This window comes from Scyliorhinus torazame, chromosome 4 (genome assembly GCF_047496885.1).
Source record: "Scyliorhinus torazame isolate Kashiwa2021f chromosome 4, sScyTor2.1, whole genome shotgun sequence".
In the NCBI taxonomy this organism is placed as follows: domain Eukaryota; kingdom Metazoa; phylum Chordata; class Chondrichthyes; order Carcharhiniformes; family Scyliorhinidae; genus Scyliorhinus; species Scyliorhinus torazame.
The window spans coordinates 363,288,225-363,309,361 of NC_092710.1; the positions used below are offsets into that span (position 1 = coordinate 363,288,225).

General features: G+C 49.9%; 1 protein-coding gene across 1 annotated transcript in view; it reads right to left on the reverse strand.

Moving 5' to 3' along the window:
* Nucleotides 1–16,859: 16,859 nt before the first annotated feature.
* LOC140411223 (MAM domain-containing glycosylphosphatidylinositol anchor protein 1-like) overlaps nucleotides 16,860–21,137 on the reverse strand; it is a 192,843-nt gene continuing 188,565 nt past the window's right edge. The window contains exon 8 of the mRNA XM_072500331.1: nucleotides 16,860–17,565. Within this exon, the coding sequence (XP_072356432.1) occupies nucleotides 17,459–17,565 (107 nt within the window). The 3' untranslated portion in view covers nucleotides 16,860–17,458. The remainder of the gene's footprint in view (nucleotides 17,566–21,137) is intronic.

A 21,137-nucleotide genomic window follows, 5' to 3' on the forward strand; every position in this document is an offset into this window, starting at 1 on the left:
TCTAGACCCTTCGCGTGACTGTTGACAATTGTTCTAGACTACCCCGTGACTTTGACCCATGGTTCTAACACCCCCCCCCCATGACTGTGGCGATTGTTCTAAAACCTCCCCATGACTGTGAACCATTGTTCTAAACCCTCCCCGTGACTGTGACCCATTGTTCTAGACCCCCGCGAGATGTGACCCATTGTTCTAGACACTCCGCGTGACTGTGATCCATTGTTCTAGACTCCTACGTGACTGTGAACCATTGTTCTAAACCCCCTGTGACTGTGACCCATTGTTCTAAAAACCCCGTGACTGTGACCCATTGTTCTAAACTCTCCCCGTGACTGTGACCCATTGTTCTAAACCCTCCCCGTGACTGTGGTTTTTGTTCTAAACCCCCCCCCCATGATGTGACCCATTGTTCTAGTCTCCCCTGTGAGTCTGACCCATTGTTCTAGACTCTCCCTTGACTGTGATTACTGATTCTAAACCCTCCCCGTGACTGTGACCGTTGTTCTAAACGCTCCCCGTGACTGTGATCCATTGTTCTAAACGCCCCCCCGTGACTGTGATCCATTGTTCTGAACCCTCCACGTGACTGTGTCCTTTGTTCTAAACCCCCCCGTGACTGTGACCCATTATTCTAGACTCCCGCGTGACAGTGACCCATTGTTCTAAACTCTCCCCGTGACTGTGACCCATTGTTCTAAACCCCCCCCCCGTGACTGTGATCCACTGTTCTAAACCCTCCCCGTGACTGTGAGCCATTGTTCTAGACCCCCGTCACTGTGACCCATTATTCTAAACCCTGTCCGTGACTGTGATCCATTGTTCTAGACCCCCCGTGACTGTGACCCATTGTTCTAACCCTCCCCATGACTGTGACCCATTGTTCTCGACCCCCCTGTGACTGTGACGCTTTGTTCTAGACCCTTCGCGTGACTGTTGACCGTTGTTCTAGACTACCACGTGACTTTGACCCATTGTTCTAGCAACCCCCGTGACTGTGACGATTGTTCTAAACCCTCCCCATGACTGTGACCCATTGTTCTAGACCCCCCGTGACTGTGGCCCATTGTTCTAAACCCTCCCCGTGACTGTGATTCATTGTTCTCAACCCTCCCCGTGACTGTGACCCATTGTTCTAGACACTCTCTGTGTCTGTGACCTATTGTTCTAAACCCTCCCCATGACTGTGACCCATTGTTCTAAACCCTAGACGTGACTGAGTCCCATTGTTCTAAATCCTCCCCATGACTGTGACCCATTGGTCTAGACTCCCCCGTGACTGTGACCCATTGTTCTAAACCCTCCCCGTGTCTGTGACCCATTGTTCTAAACCCTCCCCATAACTGTGACCCATTGTTCTAGACCCCCGTCACTGTGACCCATTGTTCTAGTCTCTCCCCGTGACTGTGACCTTTGTTCTAAATACTCCCAGTAACTGTGACCCATTGTTCTAAACCCTCCCCGTGACTCTGACCCATTGTTCTAAACACCGCCGTGACTGTGACCCATTGTTCTAAACACCGCCGTGACTGTGACCCATTGTTCTAAACCCTCCCCGTGACTGTGATCCATTGTTCTAGACCCCCCGTGACTGTGACCCATTGTTCTAAACCCTCACCATGTCTGTGACCAATTGTTCTAAATCCCCCGTGACTGTGACCCATTGTTCTAAACCCTCCCCGTGACCGTGATCCATTGTTCTAGACCCCCGTGACTGTGCCCCATTGTTCTAAACCCCCCGTGACTGTGACCGATTGTTCTAACCCCATCCCGTGACTGTGACCCATTCTTCTAGACCCCCCTCTGTGATGTGACCCATTGTTCTAAACCCTCCCCGTGACTGTGATTCATTGTTCTAAACCCTCCCCGTGACTGTGACCCATTGTTCTAAACCCTCTCCGTGTCTGTGACCTATTGTTCTAAACCCTCCCCATGACTGTGACCCATTGTTCTAACCCCATCCCGTGACTTTGACCCATTGTTCTAGACCCCCCGTGACTGTGACCCATTCTTCTAGACCCCCCTCTGTGATGTGACCCATTGTTCTAAATCCTCCCCATGACTGTGACCCATTGGTCTAGACTCCCCCGTGACTGTGACCCATTGTTCTAAACCCTCCCCGTGTCTGTGACCCATTGTTCTAAACTCTCCCTATGACTGTGACCCATTGTTCTAAAACCCCCGTGACTGTGACCCATTGCTCTAAACCCTCCCCGTGACTGCGAGCCATTGTTGTAGACCCCCGTCACGGTGACCCATTGTTCTAAATCCTTTCCGTGACTGTGATCCATAGTTCTAGACCCTCCGTGACTGTGACCCATTGTTCTAACCCTCCCCATGACTGTGACCCAATTTTCTCGACCCCCCCCCCCCCGCGTGAATGTAACGCTTAGTTGTAGACCCTTCGCGTGACTGTTGACAATTGTTCTAGACTACCCCGTGACTTTGACCCATGGTTCTAACACCCCCCCCCATGACTGTGGCGATTGTTCTAAAATCTCCCCATGACTGTGAACCATTTTTCTAGACCCCCCGTGACTGTGACCCATTGTTCTAAACCCTCCCCGTGACTGTGACCCATTGTTCTAACACCATCCCGTGACTGTGACCCATTGTTCTAGACCCCCGCGAGATGTGACCTATTGTTCTAGTCTCTCCCGTGACTGTGACCCATTGTTCTAGACTCTCCGCGTAACTGTGACCATTGTTCTAGACACTCCGCGTGACTGTAACCAATTGTTCTAGACTCCTACGTGACAGTGACCATTGTTCTAAACCCTCCCCGTGACTGTGACCCATTGTTCTAAACCCCCCGTGACTTTGATCCATTGTTCTAAACCCTCCCCGTGGCTGTGACATTTGATCTAAACCCCCCCTGTGACTGTGACCCATTGTTCTAAACCCTCCCCTTGTCTGTGACCTATGGTTCTAAACTCTCCCCATGACTGTGACCCATTGTTCTAAACCCTCCCCGTGACTGTGACTGTTGTTCTAAACGCTCACCGTGACTGTGATCCATTGTTCTAAACGCCCCCCCCGTGACTGTGATCCATTGTTCTGAACCCTCCACGTGACTGTGTCCTTTGTTCTAAACCCCCCCGTGACTGTGACGCATTGTTCTAGACACTCCGCGTGACTGTGACCCATTATTCTAGACTCCCGCGTGACAGTGACCCATTGTTCTAAACTCTCCCCGTGACTGTGACCCATTGTTCTAAACCCCCCCCCGTGACTGTGATCCATTGTTCTAAACCCTCCCCGTGACTGTGAGCCATTGTTCTAGACCCCCGTCACTGTGACCCATTGTTCTAAACCCTGTCCGTGACTGTGATCCATTGTTCTAGACCCCCCGTGACTGTGACCCATTGTTCTAACCCTCCCCATGACTGTGACCCATTGTTCTCGACCCCCCCTGTGACTGTGACGCCTTGTTCTAGACACTTCGCGTGACTGTTGACCGTTGTTCTAGACTACCACGTGACTTTGACCCATTGTTCTAACAACCCCCGTGACTGTGATGATTGTTATAAACCCTCCCCATGACTGTGCCCCATTGTTCTAGACCCCCGTGACTGTGGCCCATTGTTCTAAACCCTCCCCGTGACTGTGATTCATTGTTCTCAACCCTCCCCGTGACTGTGACCCATTGTTCTAGACCGTCTCCGTGTCTGTGACCTATTGTTCTAAACCCTCCCCGTGACTGTGATTCATTGTTCTCAACCCTCCCCGTGACTGTGACCCATTGTTCTAGACCGTCTCCGTGTCTGTGGCCCATTGTTCTAAACCCTCCCCATCACTGTGACCCATTGTTCTAAACCCTAGACGTGACTGTGTCCCATTGTTCTAAACCCTCCCCATGACTGTGACCCATTGGTCTAGACTCCCCCGTGACTGTGAACCATTGTTCTAAACCCTCCCGGTGTCTGTGACCCATTGTTCTAAACACTCCCCGTGACTGTGATTCATTGTTCTAAACCCTACCCGTGACTGTGACCCATTGTTCTAAACCCTCCCGGTGTCTGTGACCCATTGTTCTAGTCCCTCCCCGTGACTGCGACCCATTGTTCTAAACCCTCCCCGTGCCTCTGACCTTTGTGCTAAACACTTCCCGTGACTGTGAGCCATTGTTCTAAACCCTCCCTATGACTGTGACCCATTGTTCTAGACCCCCCCCGTGACAGTGACCCATTGTTCTAAACTCTCTCCGTGACTGTGACCCATTATTCTAAACCCCCCCGTGACTGTGATCCATTGTTCTAAACCCTCCCCGTGACCGTGAGCCATTGTTCTAGAACCCCGTCACTGTGACCCATTGTTCTAAACCCTGTCCGTGACTGTGATCCATTGTTCTAGACCCTCCCCATGACTGTGACCCATTGTTCTCGACCCCCCCCCCGTGACTGTGACGCTTTGTTCCAGACCCTTCGCGTGACTGTTGACCATTGTTCTAACACCTCCCCGTGACCGTGACGATTGTTCTAAAACCTCCCCATGAATGTGACCCATTGTTGTAGACCCCCCGTGCCTGTGACCCATTGTTCTAGACCTCCCCGTGATGTGACCCATTGTTCTGAACCCTCTCCGTGTCTGTGACCTATTGTTCTAAACCCTCCCCATGACTGTGAATCATTGTTCTAGACCAACGTGACTGTGACCCATTGTTCTGAACCCTCCCCGTGTCTGTGACCCATTGTTCTAAACCCTCCCCGTGTCTGTGACCTATTGTTCTAAACCCTCCCTCGCGACTGTTGTCCATTGTTCTAAACCCCCCGTGACTGTGATTCATTGTTCTAAACCCTCCCCGTGATTCTGATACATTGTTCGAAACCCCCTCTCCCAGTGACTGTGATCCATTGTTCTAAACCCTCCCCGTGACTGTGAACTCAGTTCTAAACCCTCCCCGTGACTGTGATGCATTGTTCTAGACACCCCCGTGAGTGTGACCAATTGTTCTAGTCTCTCCCGTGACTGTGACCCATTGTTCTAGACCCTCCCCGTGATTGTGACCATTGTTCTAGACCCTCCGCGTGACTGTGACCCATTGTTCGAGACTCCTACGTGACTGTGACCATTGTTCTTGACCCCCCGTGACTGTGACCCATTGTTCTAAACCCTCCCCATGAATGTGACCTTTGATCTAAACACTCCCCGTGACAGTGGCTCATTGTTCTAAACCCTCCCCGTGACTCTGACCTTTGTTCTAAACCCTCCCCGTGACTGTGACCCATTCTTCTAACCCCCCCCCGTGACTGTGATACATTGTTCTAAACCCTCCCCGTGACTGTGACCTTTGTTCTAAATCCTCCCCGTGACTGTGATGCATTGTTCTAGACACCGCCGTGAGTGTGACAAATTGTTCTAGTCTCTCCCGTGACTGTGACCCATTGTTCTACACTCTCCCCGTGACTGTGATCCATTGTTCTGAACTCTCCACGTGACTGTGACCGTTGTTCTAAACCCTCCCCGTGACAGTCATGCATTGTTCTAGACTCCCGCGTGAGTGTGACCCATTGTTCTAGACTCCCCCGTGACTGTGACCCATTGTTCTAGACCCTACCCGTGACTGTGACCATTGTTCTAGACCCTCCGCATGACTGTGACCCATTGTTCTAGACTCCTACGTGACTGTGACCATTGTTCTAGACGTCCCGTGACTATTACCCATTGTTCTGAACCCTCACCGTGTCTGTGACCTATTGTTCTAAACCCTCCCCATGACTGTGATCCATTGTTCTAAACCCTAGACGTGACTGTCCCATTGTTCTAAACCCTCCCCATGACTGCGACCCATTGTTCTAGACCCCCGTGACTGTGACCCATTGTTCTAAACCCTCCCCGTGACTGTGATCCATTTTTCTAAACCCTCCCCGTGACTGTGACCTTTGTTCCAAACCCTCCCCGTGACTGTGACCCATTGTTCTAGACACCCACGTGACTGTCACCCATTGTTCTAGACTCCCCCGTGACTGTGACCCATTGTTCTAAACCCTCCCCGTGACTGTGATCCATTGTTCTAAACCCTCCCCGTGACTGTGACATATTGTTCTAGACCCCCCGTGGCTGTGACCTTTGTTCTAAACCGCCCGTGACTGTGACTCATTGTTCTAGACACCCCCGTGACTGTGACCCATTGTTCTAAAATCTCCCCGTGACTGTGATTCATTGTTCTCAACCCTCCCCGTGACTGTGACCCATTGTTCTAGACCGTCTCCGTGTCTGTGGCCCATTGTTCTAAACCCTCCCCATCACTGTGACCCATTGTTCTAAACCCTAGACGTGACTGTGTCCCATTGTTCTAAACCCTCCCCATGACTGTGACCCATTGGTCTAGACTCCCCCGTGACTGTGAACCATTGTTCTAAACCCTCCCGGTGTCTGTGACCCATTGTTCTAAACACTCCCCGTGACTGTGATTCATTGTTCTAAACCCTACCCGTGACTGTGACCCATTGTTCTAAACCCTCCCGGTGTCTGTGACCCATTGTTCTAGTCCCTCCCCGTGACTGCGACCCATTGTTCTAAACCCTCCCCGTGCCTCTGACCTTTGTGCTAAACACTTCCCGTGACTGTGAGCCATTGTTCTAAACCCTCCCTATGACTGTGACCCATTGTTCTAGACCCCCCCCCGTGACAGTGACCCATTGTTCTAAACTCTCTCCGTGACTGTGACCCATTATTCTAAACCCCCCCGTGACTGTGATCCATTGTTCTAAACCCTCCCCGTGACCGTGAGCCATTGTTCTAGAACCCCGTCACTGTGACCCATTGTTCTAAACCCTGTCCGTGACTGTGATCCATTGTTCTAGACCCTCCCCATGACTGTGACGCTTTGTTCCAGACCCTTCGCGTGACTGTTGACCATTGTTCTAACACCTCCCCGTGACCGTGACGATTGTTCTAAAACCTCCCCATGAATGTGACCCATTGTTCTAGACCCCCCGTTCCTGTGACCCATTGTTCTAGACCTCCCCGTGATGTGACCCATTGTTCTGAACCCTCTCCGTGTCTGTGACCTATTGTTCTAAACCCTCCCCATGACTGTGAATCATTGTTCTAGACCAACGTGACTGTGACCCATTGTTCTGAACCCTCCCCGTGTCTGTGACCCATTGTTCTAAACCCTCCCCGTGTCTGTGACCTATTGTTCTAAACCCTCCCTCGCGACTGTTGTCCATTGTTCTAAACCCCCCGTGACTGTGATTCATTGTTCTAAACCCTCCCCGTGATTCTGATACATTGTTCGAAACCCCCTCTCCCAGTGACTGTGATCCATTGTTCTAAACCCTCCCCGTGACTGTGAACTCAGTTCTAAACCCTCCCCGTGACTGTGATGCATTGTTCTAGACACCCCCGTGAGTGTGACCAATTGTTCTAGTCTCTCCCGTGACTGTGACCCATTGTTCTAGACCCTCCCCGTGATTGTGACCATTGTTCTAGACCCTCCACGTGACTGTGACCCATTGTTCGAGACTCCTACGTGACTGTGACCATTGTTCTTGACCCCCCGTGACTGTGACCCATTGTTCTAAACCCTCCCCATGAATGTGACCTTTGATCTAAACACTCCCCGTGACAGTGGCTCATTGTTCTAAACCCTCCCCGTGACTCTGACCTTTGTTCTAAACCCTCCCCGTGACTGTGACCCATTCTTCTAACCCCCCCCCCCGTGACTGTGATACATTGTTCTAAACCCTCCCCGTGACTGTGACCTTTGTTCTAAATCCTCCCCGTGACTGTGATGCATTGTTCTAGACACCGCCGTGAGTGTGACAAATTGTTCTAGTCTCTCCCGTGACTGTGACCCATTGTTCTACACTCTCCCCGTGACTGTGATCCATTGTTCTGAACTCTCCACGTGACTGTGACCGTTGTTCTAAACCCTCCCCGTGACAGTCATGCATTGTTCTAGACTCCCGCGTGAGTGTGACCCATTGTTCTAGACTCCCCCGTGACTGTGACCCATTGTTCTAGACCCTACCCGTGACTGTGACCATTGTTCTAGACCCTCCGCATGACTGTGACCCATTGTTCTAGACTCCTACGTGACTGTGACCATTGTTCTAGACGTCCCGTGACTATTACCCATTGTTCTGAACCCTCACCGTGTCTGTGACCTATTGTTCTAAACCCTCCCCATGACTGTGATCCATTGTTCTAAACCCTAGACGTGACTGTCCCATTGTTCTAAACCCTCCCCATGACTGCGACCCATTGTTCTAGACCCCCCGTGACTGTGACCCATTGTTCTAAACCCTCCCCGTGACTGTGATCCATTTTTCTAAACCCTCCCCGTGACTGTGACCTTTGTTCCAAACCCTCCCCGTGACTGTGACCCATTGTTCTAGACACCCACGTGACTGTCACCCATTGTTCTAGACTCCCCCGTGACTGAGACCCATTGTTCTAAACCCTCCCCGTGACTGTGATCCATTGTTCTAAACCCTCCCCGTGACTGTGACATATTGTTCTAGACCCCCCGTGACTGTGACCTTTGTTCTAAACCGCCCGTGACTGTGACTCATTGTTCTAGACACCCCCGTGACTGTGACCCATTGTTCTAAAATCTCCCCGTGACTGTTGTCCATTCTTCTAAACCCCCCGTGACTGTGATCCATTGTTCTGACCCCCCCCGTGACTGTTGTCCATTGTTCTAAACCCCCCGTGACTGTGACCCATTGTTCTAAACCCTCCCCGTGACTGTGACCTTTGTTCTAAACCGCCCGTGACTGTGACTCATTGTTCTAGACCCCCCGTGACTGTGACCCATTGTTTTAGACCCCCCGTGACGGTGACCCATTGTTCTAAACCCTCCCTGTGACTGTGACCATTGTTCTAAACCCTACCCGTGACTGTGATGCATTGTTCTAGACTCCCCCGTGACTGTGACCCATTGTTCTAGACTCCCCCGTGACTGTGACCCATTGTTCTAAACCCTCCCTGTGACTGTGACCATTGTTCTAAACCCTCCCCGTGACTGTGACCCATTGTTTTAGACCCCCCGTGACTGTGACCTTTGTTCTAAACCGCCCGTGACTGTGACTCATTGTTCTCGACACCCCCGTGACTGTGACCTATTGTTCTAAACCCTCCCCGTGACTGTTGTCCATTGTTCTAAACCCCCCGTGACTGTGATCCATTGTTCTAAACCCTCCCCGTGACTGTGACCCATTGTTTTAGACCCCCCGTGACTGTGACCTTTGTTCTAAACCGCCCGTGACTGTGACTCATTGTTCTCGACACCCCCGTGACTGTGACCTATTGTTCTAAACCCTCCCCGTGACTGTTGTCCATTGTTCTAAACCCCCCGTGACTGTGACCCATTGTTCTAAACCCTCCCCGTGACTGTGACCTTTGTTCTAAACCGCCCGTGACTGTGACTCATTGTTCTAGACCTCCCGTGACTGTGACCCATTGTTTTAGACCCCCCGTGACGGTGACCCATTGTTCTAAACCCTCCCTGTGACTGTGATCCATTGTTCTAAACCCTCTCCGTGACTGTGATCCATTGGTCTAAACCCTCCCCGTGACTGTCCCAGCGGGTCTGGTGGCCTGAAGTGCATATGCTTTAATGCAAGGAGTATGACGGTAAGGCAGATGAACTTAGAGCTTGGATTAGTACTTGGAACTATGATGTTGTTGCCATTACAGAGACCTGGTTGAGGGAAGGGCAGGATTGGCAGCTAAACCTTCCAGCATTTAGATGTTTCAGGCGGGATAGAGGGGGATGTGAAAGGGGAGGCGGAGTTGCGCTACTGGTTCGGGAGAATATCACAGCTGTACTGCGAGAGGACACCTCAGAGGGCAGTGAGGCTATATGGGTAGAGATCAGGAATAAGAAGGGTGCAGTCACAATGTTGGGGGTATACTACAGGCCTCCCAACAGCCAGCGGGAGATAGAGGAGCAGATAGGTAGACAGATTTTGGAAAAGAGTAAAAACAACAGGGTTGTGGTGATGGGAGACTTCAACTTCCCCAATATTGACTGGGACTCACTTAGTGCCAGGGGCTTTGATGGGGCGGAGTTTGTAAGGAGCATCCAGGAGGGCTTCTTAAAACAATATGTAGACAGTCCAACTTGGGAAGGGGCGGTACTGGACCTAGTATTGGGGAATGAGCCCGGCCAGGTGGTAGATGTTTCAGTAGGGGAGCATTTCGGTAACAGTGACCACAATTCAGTAAGTTTTAAACTACTGGTGGACAAGGCTAAGAGTGGTCCGAAGATGAATGTGCTAAAGTGGGGGAAGGCTAATTCTAACAATATTAGGCGGGAACTGAAGAACATAGATTGGGGGCGGATGTTTGAGGGCAAATCAACATCTGACATGTGGGAGGCTTTCAAGTGGCAGTTGAAAGGAATACAGGACCGGCATGTTCCTGTGAGGAAGAAGGATAAATACGGCAATTTTCGGGAACCTTGGATGACGAGTGATATTGTAGGCCTCGTCAAAAAGAAAAAGGAGGCATTTGTCAGGGCTAAAAGGCTGGGAACAGACGAAGCCTGCGTGGAATACAAGGAAAGTAGGAAGGAACTTAAGCAAGGAGTCAGGAGGGCTAGAAGGGGTCACGAAAAGTCATTGGCAAATAGGGTTAAGGAAAATCCCAAGGCTTTTTACACGTACATAAAAAGCAAGAGGGTAGCCAGGGAAAGGGTTGGCCCACTGAAGGATAGGCAAGGGAATCTATGTGTGGAGCCAGAGGAAATGGGCGAGGTACTAAATGAATACTTTGCATCAGTATTCACCAAAGAGAAGGAATTGGTAGATGTTGAGTCTGGAGAAGGGGGTGTAGATAGCCTGGGTCACATTGTGATCCAAAAAGACGAGGTGTTGGGCGTCTTAAAAAATATTAAGGTAGATAAGTCCCCAGGGCCTGATGGGATCTACCCCAGAATAATGAAGGAGGCTGGAGAGGAAATTGCTGAGGCCTTGACAGAAATCTTTGCATCCTCGCTGTCTTCAGGGGATGTCCCGGAGGACTGGAGAATAGCCAATGTTGTTCCTCTGTTTAAGAAGGGTAGCAAGGCTAATCCCGGGAACTACAGGCCGGTGAGCCTTACTTCAGTGGTAGGGAAATTACTGGAGAGAATTCTTCGAGACAGGATCTACTCCCATTTGGAAGCAAATGGACGTATTAGTGAGAGGCAGCACGGTTTTGTGAAGGGGAGGTCGTGTCTCACTAACTTGATAGAGTTTTTCGAGGAGGTCACTAAGATGATTGATGCAGGTTGGGCAGTGGATGTTGTCTATATGGACTTCAGTAAGGCCTTTGACACGGTCCCTCATGGTAGACTAGTACAAAAGGTGAAGTCACACGGGATCAGGGGTGAGCTGGCAAGGTGGATACAGAACTGGCTAGGCCATAGAAGGCAGAGAGTAGCAATGGCGGGGTGCTTTTCTCATTGGAGGGCTGTGACCAGTAGTGTTCCACAGGGATCAGTGCTGGGACCTTTGCTCTTTGTAGTATATATACATGATTTGGAGGAAAATGTAACTGGTCTGATTCGTAAGTTTGCAGACGACACAAAGGTTGGTGGAATTGCGGATAGCGATGAGGACTGTCTGAGGATACAGCAGGATTTAGATTGTCTGGAGACTTGGGCGGAGAGATGGCAGATGGAGTTTAATCCGGACAAATGTGAGGTAATGCATTTTGGAAGGTCTAATGCAGGTAGGGAATATACAGTGAATGGTAGAACCCTCAAGAGTATTGAAAGTCAAAGAGATCTAGGAGTACAGGTCCACAGGTCACTGAAAGGGGCAACACAGGTGGAGAAGGTAGTCAAGAAGGCATACAGCATGCTTGCCTTCATTGGCCGGGGCATTGAGTATAAGAATTGGCAAGTCATGTTGCAGCTGTATAGAACCTTAGTTAGGCCACACTTGGAGTATAGTGTTCAATTCTGGTCGCCACACTACCAGAAGGATGTGAAGGCTTTAGAGAGGGTGCAGAAGAGATTTACCAGAATGTTGCCTGGTATGGAGGGCATTAGCTATGAGGAGCGATTGAATAAACTCGGTTTGTTCTCACTGGAACGAAGGAGGTTGAGGGGAGACCTGATAGAGGTATACAAAATTATGAGGGGCATAGACAGAGTGGATAGTCAGAGGCTTTTCCCAGGGTAGAGGGGTCAATTACTCGGGGGCATAGGTTTAAGGTGAGAGGGGCAAGGTTTAGAGTAGATGTACGAGGCAAGTTTTTTACGCAGATGGTAGTGGGTGCCTGGAACTCACTACCGGAGGAGGTAGTGGAAGCAGGGACGATAGTGACATTTAAGGGGCATCTTGACAAATACATGAATAGGATGGGAATAGAAGGATACGGACCCAGGAAGTGTAGACGATTGTAGTTTAGTCGGGCAGCATGGTCGGCACGGGCTTGGAGGGCCGAAGGGCCTGTTCCTGTGCTGTACATTTCTTTGTTCTTTGTTTGACTGTGACCCATTGTTCCAGACCCTCCCCGTGACTGTGACCCATTGTTCCAGACCCTCCCCGTGACTGTGACCCATTGTTCTAAACCCTCCCCGTGACTGTGACCCATTGTTCTAGACCCCCCGTGACTGTGACCAATTGTTCTAACCACCCCAGTGTCTTTGACGCATTGTTCTAGTCCCTCCGCGTGACGGTGACCCATTGTTCTAGACGCCCCCGTGACTGTGACCCATTGTCTTGGACCCTCCGCGTGACTGTGACCCATTGTGCTAAACACCACCCGTGACTGTGACCCATTGTTCTAGGCCCCCCGTGACTGTGACCCATTGTTCTAAACCCTCCCCATGTCTGTGACCCATTGTTCTAAACCCCTCCCATGACTGTGACCCATTGTTCTGAACCCCCCCCCCCCCGTGACCGTGACCCATTGGTCTAAACCCTCCCCGTGCCTGTGACCTTTGTTCTAACCACCCCAGTGTCTTGGACGCATTGTTCTAGTCCCTCCGCGTGACGGTGACCCATTGTTCTAGACTCCCCCGTGACTGTGACCCATTGTTCTAGACCCTCCGCGTGACTGTGACCCATTGTTCTAAACACCCCCCGTGACTGTGACCTATTGTTCTAGACCCCCATGACTGTGACCCATTGTTCTAGACCCCCGTGACTCTGACCTTTGTTCTGAACCCTCCCCGTGACTGTGACATTTGTTCCAAACCCTCTCACTGACTGTGATCCATTGTTCTAAACCCTCCCCGTGACTGTGACCAATGTTCTAAACCCTACCCATGACTGTGATGCATTGTTCTAGACTCCCCCGTGACTGTGACGCATTGTTCTAGACTCCCCCGTGAATCTGATCCATTGTTCTAGACTCTCCCCGCGACTGTGACACATTGGTCTAGACTCCCCCGTGACTGTAACCCATTGTTCTAGACTCCCCGGTGACTGTAACCCATTGTTCTAGACTCCCCCGTGACTGTGATCCATTGTTCTACACCCCCCCCCGTGACCGTGACCCATTGTTCTAGACTCCCCCGTGACTGTAACCCATTGTTCTAGACTCCCCCATGACTGTAACCCTTTGTTCTAAACCCTCCCCGTGTCTGTGACCTATGGTTCTAAACCCCGTCCATGATTGTGATCCATTGTTCTAAACCCTCCCTGTGACTGTGACCCATTGTTCTAGAGGCACCGTGACTATGACCCATTGTTCTAGACTCCCCCGTGACTGTGACCCATTGTTCTAGACCCTCCCTGTGTCTGTGACCCATTGTTCTAAACCCCTCCCATGACTGTGACCCATTGTTCTGAACCCCCCCGTGACTGTAATCCATTGTTCTAGACACCCCGTGACTGTGACCCATTGGTCTAAACCCTCCCCGTGCCTGTGACCTTTGTTCTAACCACCCCAGTGTCTTGGACGCATTGTTCTAGTCCCTCCGCGTGACGGTGACCCATTGTTCTAGACTCCCCCGTGACTGTGACCCATTGTTCTAGACCCTCCACGTGACTGTGACCCATTGTTCTAAACACCCCCCGTGACTGTGACCCATTGTTCTAGACCCCCCGTGACTGTGACCCATTGTTCTAGACCCCCCGTGACTGTGACCCATTGTTCTAGACCCCCCATGACTGTGACCCAGTGTTCTAAACCCTCCCCATGACTGTGACCTTTGTTCTGAACCCTCCCCGTGACTGTGATCCGTTGTTCAAACCCTACCCGTGACTGTGACGTTTGTTCCAAACCCTCTCCGTGAATGTGATCCATTGTTCTAAACCCTCCCCGTGACTGTGACCAATGTTCTAAACCCTACCCGTGACTGTGATGCATTGTTCTAGACTCCCCCGTGACTGTGACCCATTGTGCTAGACTCCCCCGTGACTGTGATCCATTGTTCTAGACTCTCCCCGTGACTGTGACACATTGGTCTAGACTCCCCCGTGACTGTAACCCATTGTTCTAGACTCCCCCGTGACTGTAACCCATTGTTCTAGACTCCCCGTGACTGTGATCCATTGTTCTACACCCCCCGTGAATGTGACCCATTGTTCTAGACTCCCTCATGACTGTAACCCTTTGTTCTAGACTCCCCCGTGACTGTGCTCCATTGTTCTAAACCCTCCCCGTGACTGTGGCCCATTGTTCTAAACCCCCCGTGTCTATGATCCATTGTTCTAAACCCTCCCCGTGACTGGGCCCATTGTTCTAATCCCTGCCCGTGACTGTGACCCATTGTTCTAAACACCCCCCGTGACTGTGACGCATTGTTCTAAACCCTCCCCGTAACTGTGACCCATTGTCCTAAAAACCCGGTCACTGTGCGCCACTGTTCCCGAACCCGCTGTGACCCGTTGTTCTAGAATCCCATGTGACTGTGACCCATTGGTCTAGACCCTCCCCATGACTATGTCCCGTTATTCTAGAACCCCCATGACTGTGACCCATTGTTCTAGACATCCCTCCCCTCCCTGTGACTGTGACCCATTGTCCTAGACCCCCCACACCCCCAGTCAGAGGAAACCACATCCCAGCATCCAGTCTGTCCGGCCCTGTCACATTTTTACACATTTCAGTTCGATCCCCCATATTAATGTCGACCCAATAATTCCTCATCCGACTTCTGAGGAAACAGCCTGGTGACACTTCGCTGACTCCTCTGTGGCAAGTCTGTCCTTTCTTAGATAAGCAGAATAAAACTGCCCAGGTGTGGTCACACTACGGCCTTGTACAGCTGCAGGAAGAGATCCTCGTCCTGTGCTGAAATCCTCTCGCAATGGTGGCCATTTGCCTTCCTAACCACCTGCTGGGCCCGCACGCTTACCTTCGATGGCGGGTGTACAAGGACACCCAGGTCACTCTGTACATCAACATTTCCCAAACTATCCCCAGTTAAATAGTACTCTGCCACTCTGCCTGAAGTGGGTCACATTTATCCATGTTACTCTGTATCTGTCCTATAGTTACCCACTCACTCAACTTGTCTAAAATCACCTCAAAGCCGCTTAACATCCCCCTCACCACTCACAATCTCACCAAGTTTTGTGTCATTGGCAAACTTGGAAATATTTTCCTTCCCTCGTCCAAATCATTTCCTGGGCTCCAGCTATTCACAATATACATCACTGATGCCTGCGATACACAGCTAGTCACTGCCTGCCACTTTCAAAAAGACCCATTCATTCCTACTCTCTGTTTACTGTCTGCTACGTCAATGTATTACCCCCCAATGGCTTAGCACACTGGGTTAAAGAGCTGGCTTTGAAAGCAGACCAAGGCAGGCCAGCAGCACGGTTCAATTCCCGTACCAGCCTCCCCAAACAGGCGCCGGAATGTGGCGACTAGGGGCTTTTCACAGTAACTTAATTTGAAGCTTCCTTGTGACAATAAGCCATTTTCATTTCATTTCAATCCCATGTGCTTTCATTTTGTACACTAACCTCTTCTGTGAGACTTTATCAAAAACTTCCTGAATGTCCAAATACACCACATCCACTGGTTCACCCTCATCTACCCTGCCGCTTCCAAAGACTCCAGGACGTATGTCAAACATTGATACTTTTGTCAAACAAATATCCCGTTGATATTTTCCAAGTGACCTGAATCACATCTTTTACTCCAGCACTCTCCCTACAACTGATGTTCGGCTGACCACTGTAAACATTCTCTCCCTCCCTTTTCAAACAGCAAGATTGTATTTACCATCCTCCAATCTAAATTTGATGGGACGTTGAGATTTGTTGCGATGAAAAAGCCCCTCGGTTTAATCCCTGATGAATCCATGGACAGATTTGGCAGGAACATAGAACATAGAACATTCCAGCGCAGTACAGGCCCTTCGGCCCTCGATGTTGCGCCGACCTGTGAAATCACTCTAAAGCCCATCGACACTATTCCCTTATCGTCCATATGTCTATCCAATGACCATTTAAATGCCCTTAGTGTTGGCGAGTGCACTACTGTTGCAGGCAGGGCATTCCACACCCTTACTACTCTCTGAGTAAAGAACCTACCTCTGACATCTGTCCTATATCTATCTCGCCTCAATTTAAAGCTATGTCCCCTCGTGCTAGACATCACCATCCGAGGAAAAAGGCTCTCACTGTCCACCCTTTCCAATCCTCTGATCATCTTGTATGCCTCAATTAAAGTCACCTCTTAACCTGCTTCTCTCTAACGAAAACAGCCTCAAGTCCCTCAGCCTTTCCTCATAAGGTCTTCCCTCCATACCAGGCAACATTCTGGTAAATCTCCTCTGCACCCTTTCCAATGCTTCCACATCCTTCCTATAATGCGGCGACCAGAATTGCACGCAATACTCCAAATGCGGCCGCACCAGAGTTTTGTACAGCTGCAACATGAGCTCATGGCTCCGAAACTCAATTCCTCTACCGGTAACAGCTAAAGGAATGAGAGACAGTGTGGAGTGAGGCACCTTCTGAATAATAATTTTTAATAAAACCATTGAATAATCTGAGATAAAGTACAGCAAGAGTTCAACATTGTGCTTTTGGTAGTTTTACAATCAATTCGTAGAAAGGTGGATCTGAGGGTTATGGCGCAGGATTGGACAATCCCGGGAATAGTGTAGCATGGATGAGTATGAGACAGATCCCAGGAATGATGGGATGGACTGGAGGTGAGGGGCTGGCAGATTGCCATTGATATGGGATGAAAATGAACCGGGTACAATAGATCATGCGATAATGGGTGGGTGAATGGGGCGTGCAGTTTGAGTATAGCAACATCTGACACCAAGATTACAGCCATTAGATTATTTATTGTGCTTTTAGTTTAAAGAATTTTGATAGTGGTCAGAGTAAGGTAAAGGCGAAGGCCTGGGTGAACTGCTGGAATAATCTGATCCCGGCCCAGGGGCCTGTTCTGCTCGCCAACCCGAATCTCCAGCAGTAACCCTCACAGTCTTTGGTACATCAGGCACTTGGGGGCCTGGGAGTGAGGGGGAGTGGTGAGGAATATGGGGCCAGGACAGGGGACCTGTGCAGGATCAGACTATTCAACCAGCTCCATCACATCATCTGAGCAGCAACTCTGTACTGGGGACAGTCAGAAGCAGCAGCGAGACGCAGAGTGAGGGAGAGACAGAAAGAACAGCAGCATTGCGACCTCGAGGAAGCACGTCTGTAACAAAACAGAAAACAGTCAGTTCTGGAGGATCCGCTGGAATCAGAGACAGACAGGAACAGAAGAAAACAGTTCTGGAGATGAGGAGGAATTTCTTCAGCCAGAGGGTGGTGAATCTGGGGAACTCTTTGCCGCAGAAGGCTGTGGAGGCCAAATCACTGAGTGTCTTTAAGACAGAGATAGATTGGTTCTTGATTAATAAGGGGGTCAGGGGTTATGGGGAGAAAGCAGGAGAATGAGGATGAGAAAATATCAGCCAGGATAGAATGGCGGAGCAGACTCGATGGGCCGAGTGGCCTAACTCTGTCCCTATGTCTTATGGTCTTCTGGAGGAGCAACAGGAAGCAGAGAAAAAGGAACATAGAAACAGGAGGAGGCCATTCAGCCCCTCGAGCCTATCCCACCATTCACATAGAAACAGGAGGAGGCCATTCAGCCCCTCGAGCCTATCCCACCATTCACATAGAAACAGGAGGAGGCCATTCAGCCCCTCGAGCCTATCCCACCATTCACATAGAAACAGGAGGAGGCCATTCAGCCCCTCGAGCCTATCCCACCATTCACATAGAAACAGGAGGAGGCCATTCAGCCCCTCGAGCCTATCCCACCATTCACATAGAAACAGGAGGAGGCCATTCAGCCCCTCGAGCCTATCCCACCATTCACATAGAAACAGGAGGAGGCCATTCAGCCCCTCAAGCCTATCCCACCATTCACATAGAACATAACAGCACAGTACAGGCCCTTCGGCCCTCGATGTTGCACCCACCTGTGAAACCACTCTAAAGCCCATCTACACTATTCCCTTATCGTCCATATGTCTATCCAATGTCCATTTGAATATCCTTAGTGTTGGCGAGTCCACTACTGTTGCAGGCAGGGCATTCCACGCCCTTACTACTCTCTGAGTAAAGAACCGACCTCTGACATCTGTCCTATATCTATCTCCCCTCAATTTAAAGCTATGTCCCCTCGTGCTAGACATCACCATCCGAGGAAAAAGGCTCTCACTGTCCACCCTATCCAATCCTCTGATCATCTTGTATGCCTCAATTAAGTCACCTCTTAACCTTCTTCTCTCTAATGAAAATAGCCTCAAGTCCCTCAGCCTTTCCTCATAAGATCTTCCCTCCATACCAGGCAACATCCTGGTAAATCTCCTCTGCACCCTTTCCAATGCTTCCACATCCTTCCTATAATGCGGCGACCAGAATTGCACGCAATACTCCAAATGCGGCCACACCAGAGTTTTGTACAGCTGCAACATGACCTCATGGCTCCGAAACTCAATCCCTCTACCAATAAACGCTAACACACCGAACGCCTTCTGAACAACCCTCTCAACCTGGGTGGCAACTTTCAGGGATCTATGTACATGGACACCGAGATCTCTCTGCTCATCCACACTGCCAAGAATCTTACCATTAGCCCAGTACTCTGTCTTCCTGTTATTCCTTCCAAAATGAATCACCTCACACTTTTCTGCATTAAACTCCATTTGCCACCTCTCAGCCCAGCGCTGCAGCTTATCTATGTCCCTCTGTAACTTGTAACATCCTTCCGCACTGTCCACAACTCCACCGACTTTAGTGTCATCTGCATATTTACTCACCCATCCTTCTACGCCCTCCTCCAGGTCATTTATAAAAATGACAAACAGCAGTGGCCCCAAAACAGATCCTTGTGGTACACCACTAGTAACTGGACTCCAGTCTGAACATTTCCCATCAACCACCACCCTTTGTCTTCTTTCAGCTGGCCAATTTCTGATCGAAACTGCTAAATCACCCTGAATCCCATGCCTCCGTATTTTCTGCAGTAGCCTACCATGGGGAACCTTATCAAATGCTTTACTGAAATCCATATACACCACATCAACTGCTTTACCCTCATCCACCTGTTTGGTCACCTTCTCAAAGGACTCTATAAGGTTTGTGAGGCACGACCTACCCTTCACAAAACCGTGTTGACTATCTCTAATCAAATTATTCCTTTCCAGATGATTACACATCCTATCTCTTATAAACCTTTCCAAGGTTTTGCCCACAACAGAAGTAAGGCTCACTGGTCTATAGTTACCGAGGTTATCTCTACTCCCCTTTTTGAACAACATTTGATATCCTCCTGTCTTCTGGCACTATTCCTGTAGACAAAGATGACTTAAAGATCAAGGCCAAAGGCTCAGCAATCTCCTCCCTAGCTTCCCAGAGAATCCTAGGATAAATCCCATCCTGCCCAGGGGACTTATCTATTTTCACACTTTCCAGAATTGCTGACACCGCCTCCTTATGAACCTCAAGCCCTTCTAGTCTAGTAGCCTGAATCTCAGTATTCTCCTCGACAATATTGTCTTTTTCCTGTGTGAATACTGACGAAAAATATTCATTCAGCACCTCTCCTATCTCCTCGGACTCCACGCACAACTTCCCACTACTGTCCTTGACTGGCCCTACTCTTACCCTAGTCATTCTTTTATTCCTGACATATCTATAGAAAGCTTTAGGGTTATCCTTAATCCTACCTGCCAAAGACTTCTCATGTCCCCTCCTGGCTCTTCTTAGTTCTCTCTTTAGGTCCTTCCTAGCTAACTTGTAACTCTCGAGCGCCCTAACTGAACCTTCATGTCTCATCTTTACATACGCCTCCTTCTTCCTCTTGACAAGTGTTTCGACTGCTTGAGTAAACCACGGTCCCCTCACTCGACCACTTCCTCCCTGCCTGACAGGTACATACTTATCAAGGACACGCAGTAGCTGTTCCTTGAACAAGCTCCACATTTCCATTGTGCCTATCCCCTGCAGTTTTCCTCTCCATCCGATACATCCTAAGTCTTGCCTCATCGCATCCTAATTGCCTTTCCCCCAGATATAGCTCTTGCCCTGCGGTATATACCTATCCCTTTCCATCACTAAAGTAAACGTAATTGAATTGTGGTCACCATCACAAAAGTGCTCACCTACCTCCAAATCTAATACCTGTCCTGGTTCATTACCCAGTACCAAATCCAATATGGCCTCGCCTCTTGTTGGCATAGCTACATATTGTGTCAGGAAACCCTCCTGCACACATTGGACAAACACAGACCCATCTAAAGTACTCGAACTATAGTGTTTCCAGTCAATGTTTAGGAAGTTAAAGTCCCCCACAACAACTACCCTGTTACTTTTGCTCCTATCCAGAATCATCTTTGCAATAATTTCCTCTACATCTCTGGAACTTTTCGGAGGCCTATAGAAACTCGTAACAGGGTGACCTCTCCTTTCCTGTTTCTAACCTCAGCCCATACTACCTCAGTAGACGAGTCCTCATCAAAGGTCCATTCTGCCACCGTAATACTGTCCTTGACAAACAATGCCACCCCTGCCCCTCTTTTACCACCTGCCCTGAGCTTACTGATATGTCTAAATATCTAAAAACAGGAAGTGGCCATTCAGCCCCTCAAGCCTATCCCACCATTCACACAGAAACAGGAAGAGGACATTCAGCCCCTCGAGCCTATCCCACCATTCAATGACATCATGTGGATCTGTAGGGCGATGCCACAGACCTCCCTTCGGCCAATAGACAGA